This window comes from Eurypyga helias, unplaced genomic scaffold (assembly GCF_000690775.1).
Source record: "Eurypyga helias isolate BGI_N326 unplaced genomic scaffold, ASM69077v1 scaffold36095, whole genome shotgun sequence".
Classification (NCBI taxonomy): domain Eukaryota; kingdom Metazoa; phylum Chordata; class Aves; order Eurypygiformes; family Eurypygidae; genus Eurypyga; species Eurypyga helias.
This window is the reverse complement of record NW_010252782.1, coordinates 1-9,246: the sequence shown is the minus strand read 5'-3', so window position 1 is coordinate 9,246 and position 9,246 is coordinate 1. Positions and strand designations below refer to the sequence as shown.

Here is a 9,246-nt window from a genome sequence, read left to right as displayed (position 1 = left end):
AGGTCCCTTCCCATCCAAACCATCCCATGATTCTAAGGGCCTTTTGACTAATTATTTTTGGAATGAGCCACTAAAAATATGGCTTAAAAAAACCCTGAAGGACCAAGTTGTTTATAAAGACATCTGTGTGAGAGAATACGCTGGGAGTGTTCCGTGTTAGGGGGTATGTGCTGTCCTAGGCAGGGCTGGGAGTGTTTTGTCGATTCCTCCTGTTTTTCCCCAGCACTAACACCTGGTTACTGAGGGTAGAACCCGGTGGCACGGAGCATCTCTAGCTGGTGCTTGCCTCTCCACTGAGAGAAGGCTGCAGACTGGACTTCAGACATCAGTTTCCTGTCTGAGCTTGGGGTCTTTCCAAGGAAATCCAGCGTGTGCAATATTTTATACTGAGTAGTATGTTGGCACATAGGAAATGACCCCTTGCGTCCCTCCCTGCAGGTTGCGCTTTGGATTCGCCTGGTCCTGCAACCTCGGATGACGTCCTGGAGGAAACGTACGTATCCATACGCGAAGCCTGACTTCTGGCTTCTCCCCTCTGTTAGATTATTTCAGGTTTTCTAACATTCCACCTCCAGGGATGGGGGACAGACGCCCTTGGTCGTGGATTCGCTGAGCTTTTAACCTAGCTTCTTGTCTAAAACGGTTTGGGGAGAGGAGAGGGAGGAGTCTGGCTTCTGTCTCAAGGCAGGGATGAGCTCTCAATCACTGTTGAGAGAGGCGGAGTGCCACCAGGACGTGTGTCTGATGCTCCCTGACTTCAGTAGGTGGGTGATTTTCGGTGCACTAACTGCGGCCTCTCCCTTGCTTTTAGGTTTGAGAAAGCAATTCGGGAATCGAGCAGACTGAAGTAAGTACAGTTCTGTAACTCCTCCATCAGTGTAGCTTGTGGAATCTTACTGGGGGATGAAAAGTGGGTTTTTTCCTCCGTTACTGCCTTAAAAACAAAAGGTTGCAATAGATCTTTGTTCTCTTTTCGTTGTAGCATGCGCATGCCTTTCAGAAGGATCCATTCGCTGCCAGTAAGTGAGCGTGGTTTTGGCCTTGTGTCGGCGCTAAAGGATTTGGGGTGTTGAGCCTTTTTAGTTGGATACGTTCCAGAATTTGTTAACTTTGTCTCCAAGAGCAGCTGCCGTGGCACTCCACGAAAACTGCTAGAATTGCACTTGTCAACTCGAAATCTCATTCAAGGTGGCGTGAGACACTAACCTTGGACAATAACGCACGCGGAGCATTTGGGTACCTGTACCCGACGTCAGCATAGGAGCTCTGCACAAGTCCCTAGTCGGAGGCCTCGCAGTCCGTGTTGGCCCCTTTTTTCCCTAAAACCTTGTTGTGCAGAGACCATGTTGCACAGTGCTGACCTGATGCCTCTGTATGTTGTAGCAAAGCTTCCTGGGATGCAGTCCTGCTCTGAAGAGGAACCATTGCGATTCTCCGGACAGCAGTGCTTTCCAGCTACTGGAACAGGATGAAAACAAGGAAAATGTAAGTGTCGCTGTGTTGCCTGTGGTGGCGGTGCCAAGGGAGCAGAGTTAGCACCCCCCTTAGCGGTGGACGGGGTGGAAAAAGCGGCTCTTCCTTGCTGCCAGGCCCTAGTTCAGACATAACCAAGGTTTGCAGCGGCGAGCGCGCCGTGAAGCGCGACAGCAGCGATTCGCGGTCGCTGTAACTGATGAGAGGCTGTTAATTGTGCAGCTTTGCCTTCGTGCTCCTGACCCCGACTCCTCTGTGGCAGGGGAAACGTAGCCACGCTGCCAGCGTTGGGTGGCTGTGAGGGCTGCCCGCAGGAAGCTCTTTGGATAGCTCGCCGCCTCTTTCGCTGCTGGCCTGGGGCACCCTGCATCTGCACAGCGCAAATACCCTTCGGCCTGCGTGGTGTGGGCGGCCTCGCTGCTGGAAGTGCCACGGGCAGGACTCTGACGGGTCTCCACACGAGACCGGGTGTCGGAGGCAGCCGAGGCTGCCTCCAGGGATGGTTTCTTTTGCAGAGGAGTTGACACGAGAGAGGCCTGTAGGTGATGTCAGAGGGTAAAAGCTTGGGTAGGTTGAATGAATCACTATTGTAACATCTTCAATTTGCAAACAGGGAACGTAAACCCAAAGGGTCAGGCAGTTTTAAAAAACACCCTGCAAAGATCAAGTGATCCTAGAATTTACATGGCTTGTAATTGTGGTAAAATAACCACTTTGTCTCTTCTTAATTTAGGAGTCGTTCGAGTTCAAGAAGCCAACCAAGCCAGCTTCTCGTTCTGCGCAGATCCGTGATGGAAAAGATGTTCTTGGGCCAAGGCAGAGTACCTCTTCAGCTCTGGTAGGAAATAGCACAGCGTTCTCCGCAGCTAATTCTCACCCAGTGCTCTGCATTCCGCCCTCTGGGCGGGAGAAAGGTTGTGTCAGGATTCTCGGGCGATGCTGTTGCTCACCACTGTGCCAAACCGGAGAAACGTCTCTGCTGCGTAAGAGAAACTTCTCCTGGTTTGGCTTGTGAGAGGGTTGGGAATCGGGAACGTGGATTGTTCTCTGGGGAAGATGAGTCGCTGCGGAGCTCAGGTTGTGCCGCAGGAAATCAAAGGAGCAAATGGATGGGGAGTAGGGGAAGCCCGTTGTCAATGGTTTTCACTGTCGGTGAACACCAAGATGGAGGCAGATGCGTTTGCAACAGCGAAGCCAACAGCTGGATCTTAGTCCAGATGTGACATCCAGGCAGAAAATACTGCCTGTTCATAATGAATTGCTTGAAAAAAGCAGCTGAACAAACACGGTGGGTTCTGCGCAGGAACAGGGCTGGGGGTGTAGGTCTTGTCTTCCCTCCCTGAGCCTGTTAGTCCTCCATCCTGCTTGGGATGAGGGATCACGATCCCTCTTCATCTCGTGCTTACCAACTGGAAGAGTTGTGTTAATTCCTCCTGTTGACACCACCCATTTCTGTCCTCTGCTGGGCAGCTTCTTCCCGAGAGGGTGGTCATTGCTTAACCAGGCTAACGAAGCACTTGGCTGTTGTAGGGGTGATGTAGGAGCATCCAGACCCAGTTTGGGGTTTGCTGAAGGTGCTGTGTGACCCCCGTGTTTAGTGCAGCGAGAGGCCTGGCATCACCTCTGCGATCACAGCGTCCTGCAGTGAAGAGAAGGGAGGAGGCTAAGACTAACTCTCTCGTCTCGGTGTCCCCTGGGTGAACAGGAGAACCACAGACCGGCTTTCCTGCAGCAGCCTCTGACTTCCTCCCAGAGCAATGATGACGACGACGGGTTCCTGGAGCTGTTAGACGATGAGGATTTGAAGGTATGCGTGAAGGAAGTGCCATAGACCCTTGGAAACCAGCTCTGCCAGCGACACGTGGTGCACGTGTGTTCTGGTACGAGGCAGCGTGCGAGGTCGAACGGCAGACAGCCAGGTGCTGGGGAATGCTGGACGATGAGGGGTCGTCGTCTCCGACTCGTGTGGACTTGGAGACGCTGGAATCCATGCTGCTTCCTGGCGCAGCTGGCAGCAGTGAGGTTCAGAATTGCGTTACGAGGGAGATTTGTCTGGGGAGTTGGCCTTTGTCCTTAGGCCGAACTTCCAGGGGAGTTAGAGGTGATACTTGCATTGGAGCCACTTCAGTACAAGACACTTTCTAACTGGGTTTGAAATGCTTAAAGCATTGGAGGATCGTCACTGTTAATCAGTGAACTGAGAGAACTTCCCTCCTCCCATGTGTGTCAACTCTGTTCCATTATTTGACTCAGTATGGGACTAGGGATGGAGGTAACTTCCTCAAACTGCTCCGACAGCTGAGTTCAGCCAGAATGGCTGCCAGGCTGAAGCTGTCGAGCTTTATAGAATCATGGAATGGTTTGGGGTGGAAGGAACCTTTTAAAGATCATCCAGTTCCAACCCCCCTGCCTTGGGCAGGGACACCTTGCACTAGACCAGGTTGCTCCAAGCCTCATCCAGCCTGGCCTTGGACACTCCCAGGGATGGGGCATCCACAGCTTCTCTGGGTAACCTCTTCCAGTGCTTCCCCACCTTCTCTGGGAAGAATTTCTTCCTGATATCTAATCTAAACCTCCCCACTTTCAATTTAACCCCATTACCCCTTGTCCTGTCACTACAGGCCCTTGTAAAAGGTCCCCCCCAGCTTCCTTGTAGTCCCTTCAGGTACTGGAAGGCTGCAATGAGGTCTCCCCGGAGCAGAGAGAAGAGAGGTCTCTCCTCCAGGCTGACCCCCCCAACTCCCCCAGCCTGTCCCCATGGCAGAGGGGCTTCAGCCCTCAGAGCATCCCCGGGGCCTCCTGGACTCGCTCCAACCAGTCTATATCCTTCCGATGCTGTGGAAGGATATGGTCTCTGTCCCCAGTGAAACAGGTGAGAGCGAAGCTTCTCTTTCCCACAGAACGATGAGGAGATGCCATCCGACGTGGCGAGCCTCTGGACTGCGCCGCTGGTCATGAGGAAAACGGACATGCGGGTGAGTGCTGGGGGAAAGCACAACAGGACAGGGATGGGGGCATTTTCACTGCCTGGCTGAGCGCCCGCACCACCCCCAAGCCTGTATCCCCGATAACGACAAAACAAGGCACCATAACCCCCTTCAGGGTTCTGTTCTCCCTCAAGCTGGTTTACCTGGGAGACGTAAAGGCACATAAGAGCATTGTTAATTGGCTTTAACTTCCGTTTTCCAAAAACACTTGGTAAATGCAGGAAGATCTTGACTTCCCTCATCAGATACTTGTCGATATATCCTGAATCCATCCTGCACAGGCTGTCCTGGCATGCCTGTAGCCTGATCTGATGCTAGACTGCAAAGGGAGTTCAGACTCCAGCAAGATGCTCCTTAATCTGCTGATAGGTTGCCTGCTAATTGGTATAAAGCCCACTGCAAGCACATCGTGTTGCTTCCGGCGCTCGCCTGCTCCGCACAGCGTGAATCCAGTGTTCCTGGAAATGTTAGTCCTGGGTGTTGATTTGTGACAGTCTGAGGCCTGTTGAGTTTCTAATCTGAGGCTTTGCTGGACGACTCCTGACCTCTCCCCCTCCTCACAGGGCAAACGGTGCCGGCTCTTCGGCTCTTCATCTCTGTCTAGCGGGGTGGGGAGAACCACCCAGAAAAGGATGGAAAGGTCCCAGGAAGAGAATTCTCCAGGGAAAAGCAAGAAGAGAAGGAGCCTGCCTGGAACACCTTCTGAGGATTCAACGGTTGGTGGATGTGGTAACAGAATCGATGAGGGGGGGGCTCGTTAACGGGAGCGAGCTCTCCCGGGTGGATTGCTGAGCCGCACAGCCGCCTTCTCCGTGCGTGGTGCAGGGCCTTAGGGGAGCTGGTGCAGAGGTTTGAGCCCCAGTCTTGCCTTAATCCAGCTGGGGAGTCGCAGCTCAAGGCTTCGGAGCGAAGTCCGGGCTGTCTGCGATCCTCTGGGAAGAGGGGACTCGGCTGTGGGCGCCCGGTGCTGATCTCTAACCTGTGTTGCTCTAGGGTCTGAAAATGGTCAAGGCACAACCCTCTGCGGCGGAGATCGAGACCATCTTGGACAGCGACGCGGGAGACCTCATCGGGGACTTCTCCAAGGTCGGGGACCGGTTTGAACAGCCCCTTCTCGGGGGGATATACGCCTCGAGCTTGTCGAACTCCCCAACAGCACGTCGTCCCAGTTACTGGGACAGGCCCTCGGTGACCCTAGACACGAGGCGATTCGTTTGTGCTGATTAAAGCTCTGCAAAACCCCTTCAGTATGGGAGCAAAAAATAGAATTTAGGGACAAAAATTCCAGGATCCTTTGTTTTCAAAGCTCAGGAATTAGGAGATCCTTGGCAACAAGGCGCCCCTGTTACAGAGCTAACTGCTGGGCACTGCGCTGTCGTCCGCGTGGCGCCCGCTTGGCATCTCCTCACTTAAATCCCATCTGTTTTCTAGGCCTACTTACTCCACACCGTCGATGGGAAACACCAGGATCTAAAATACATCGACTCGGAAATGGTGCGTGTGCCCGGGGTGGTAAAACCATCTTTACTGGGAGGGGCGGGAAGCCAACGCGAACGTCCCGGCGCAACTGGATTCCGTTGTTCTGCAGGTGGTGTCCGTTCTCACGGGGAAGTTTGCAAGCTGCATCAAGGAGTGCGTGATAATTGACTGCAGATACCCGTACGAGTACGAGGGGGGGCACATCAAGGTACGTTGACCCCCGCGAGCAATGGGGGGTTGTCTGGGGCCGCGCGCTGGGGTCTCCGGGCAGGGCCTGGGGCTGCGCTTTGCTGAGGGATGTCCAAAGCCCCGTGGAGGTCTGTGACCCTCTGCCCGTGGGAATTTCGGGACACTGGGCTCACGCTTGGGTCAGAAAGTGACTTTTCCCTCAAAGGAGGGAACGTTCCACCTGCCTTTAGCCGAGCTTTGTGTGGCAAGCAGGGGGGCAGCTCCGGAGGAGGATGTGAGGCGCACACTGGCCAGCGTCCTGGCATCTAGGGAAGCTACAAGTGGAATGTCAAACTTAGCTGACACCACAGACCTCAAAGGACAAGTGGCTGTGCTACAGATAATTGTGTTGAAGTTTGCTCGAGGAGGTTTGGTACCAACTGTGGGGAGCGGGAAGGGAAATCCAGCGAGCCCCAACCTGTGGCTGGTGTGGAGCAGCTTCTGGTCGCCATTCCGAGGCCCAGGCTCAGCGTTAGATCCCGTAAGGTCCTGCTTGGGTTGGGAAGCTCGTTCCCAACAGCTGGAGAGGGCTGGCGAGGAAGCGGGGGAGGTTGGTCACGGTTCTCCGCTCACTGTGGGTGCGACTCTGCCTTTGCAGGGGGCTGTCAACCTACACATGGAGGAGGAGGTGGAGGAGTACTTGCTTAAGAAGCCAATCAAGCCATCGGCCAACAAACGAGTGATCGTGGTCTTCCACTGCGAGTTTTCCTCGGAGCGGGGCCCTCGGATGTGAGTTCATCCCACACAGCCCTAGGCAGGAACTCACCGCCCGGGCGAGGCTTCCGGGGCGGCTCCGGTCATGTGTAACGTGGGTTATCGCGTGGCAACGGGGGCTGTCGCCTCTGGGGAGGATGCGACACGCTCCACGGTGCAAACGGTCACGTGGAAGTCAGGTGGGAGCGCCGGGATCCTTAGAGGTGGAATGGGAAAACCCTTTGTGGCCAGCGTGGCTTGCCCACCGTTCCCGAAGGAGCGGGACGTCCCAGGAGCGGGATGTCCCCGGTGAGTGCTGTTTCACCGTGCCGTTTGGTGAGCGGGGGATCTTCTGCTGCAGGTGCCGGTTTGTCAGAGAGCGGGACCGGCTGGGGAACGAATACCCCAACCTCCACTACCCAGAGCTCTACGTCCTGAAGGGGGGTTACAAGGACTTCTACTCCAGGTGCCGCGTAAGTAACCGTCCCCCAGGTTCCGCACTCGGAAGCAGTGAGGGATAACCAACACCCCTGGGCTCGGCGGAGGGGGGTGGTGGGGTAGAGCATGTTTCTGCTGGGCTGGCTCTCTGGCTCCGTTTTCACGGTGCTCTCCTGCTCCGAGAGCCGTTAAAACCTGGCAGCGAGGTTGCCTTGGCATCTCCAAGCCTGTTCCGCACCTCGGAGCCGTCTTGCTGCCGTCGCTGAAAAGCCTTTTCCTGCTTTTCTCGAGAATAAAATATCAAACCTGCCTTTCTGTAATAAGTAGGAGTTGAGGACATCCTTTGGAGAAGGAGCTGCGGGCTGGGAGAGGAGAGGCTTGGCAGGAATTGCTGTAGAGCAGACGGAACCCTGAGGGGTCGTAGTGCGCTGAAAGAGCAACGTGGGAGAACTCCGAGCTGGGAGTTTTCAGCCCCTGATTCCAAAAAGGAAACTCGAATGCCCAGGGGCTCCCTGAGCAGCCTCACGGGGACGGTGTTTCTCCTATCGCTTGGCTTCCGCTCCCGTAGCGTTCCAGTTGGCTGTTCTCTTTCCCAAGCTACTTCTTCCCGCTATTCCGTGGCCCGAGCATCACTTTAGTCCCTCTCAGGCCCTCACGCTTCAGGGCACTCTGAGGTGCCCTCATGCTTCAGTGCACTCTGAGGTGACTGTCCTTGGCGTGTTTTTGGAGCGATGTGAGAGATTTGGTCATTCTCTGACCACCTGGATGTGGTTTCCCAGTGGGATGTTGGTCCTCCAGCGTCTGGGCTGCCCTGGGGGATGCTGGTGCTCGTGGCAGGGAGCGCAGGCCTGGTTTTTGGCTCTCCCAGTGATCTGCTGGCTCCCTGTGGCAGGGGGTGACCCGGTTTTGGGTCTGGTGCGGTGGGTGTCCGTCGGTTTTGGGTTGGGCGCTGTGGGTGTCCTCTCCCGAGGTGGAAGGACTGAGGGCCTCAAGGTGGCAGCATGGAACAGGCGACGGCAGCCTGTGACGCTCGGGGGCTGGCCTGGGCGCCAGACAGGAGACAGGAGTTGTTGGAATCTCTGCTTATAGAATTGCAGGATGGTTGGGCTGAAAGGGACCTTAAAGATCATCCAGTTCCAACCCCCCTGCCATGGGCAGGGACACCTTCCATAGCCCAGGTTGCTCCAAGCCTCTTCTAGCCTGGCCTTGGACACTCCCAGGGATGTGGCATCCACAGCTTCTCTGGGCAACCTGTCCCAGTGCTCCCACCCTCTGCGGGAAGAATTCCTTCCTGATGTCCCATCTCCCTCTTTCCGTTTAAACCCGTCACCCCTTGTCCTGTCACTCCCGGCCCTTGGGAAAAGCCCCCCCAGCTTCACGGTGAGGACAGAAAACGAGGGGTGGGAGCTCTGGGTACCAGGCTGGCAGTCCCTGGTTTAAGAGGGACCAGTGGCCTAGTGGCTCCTGAAGTAGCTGTGATCTGTCTCTTGGCTTCGTTGGTGGATGTCCGGTGCCAAACTCCTGCTCGGGGGGACTCCGGTTGTGTTTATGCTGATGGTGGTTGTTCACGTGGTCTCGATCCTCGCGGCTCTGCCAGCGAAGTGAAGCCGCTTTCTCTTTCCCCAGAGCTTCTGCGAGCCCCAGAGCTATCGCCCCATGCATCACGAGGACTTCAAGGAAGACCTGAAAAGGTTCCGCACCAAGAGCCGGACCTGGGCGGGCGAGAAGAGCAAGCGGGAGCTGTACAGTCGCCTGAAGAAGCTCTGAGGGCCGAGCGCATCCGGTGGGTGGGGGGGGGGGGGGAGGCTGGAGCGGGAGGGAGACACACCCCTGGGTTCTTGGGGTGTGGGGTACCCCCTCTCTCCCTGCTCATTTTACTGGGAAAACGCCACGGGACGCACAGCCTTGGGCTTGGACCGAGCGACTGGGATGCGGGCTGGGAGCTGGC

General features: G+C 55.7%; 1 protein-coding gene across 1 annotated transcript; it reads left to right on the top strand.

Moving 5' to 3' along the window:
• Nucleotides 1-438: 438 nt before the first annotated feature.
• Nucleotides 439-9,065, top strand: CDC25A (cell division cycle 25A; the record flags this gene model as incomplete). Its single annotated transcript, XM_010152477.1, has 14 exons — nt 439-493; nt 812-847; nt 983-1,019; nt 1,384-1,485; nt 2,207-2,294; nt 3,126-3,280; nt 4,374-4,448; nt 5,024-5,176; nt 5,454-5,546; nt 5,892-5,954; nt 6,049-6,147; nt 6,766-6,896; nt 7,222-7,333; nt 8,925-9,065. Coding segments are annotated over 14 exons (1,340 nt in total), but the record flags the coding sequence as incomplete, so codon positions are not given.
• Between the last annotated feature and the right edge of the window lie 181 nt (nt 9,066-9,246).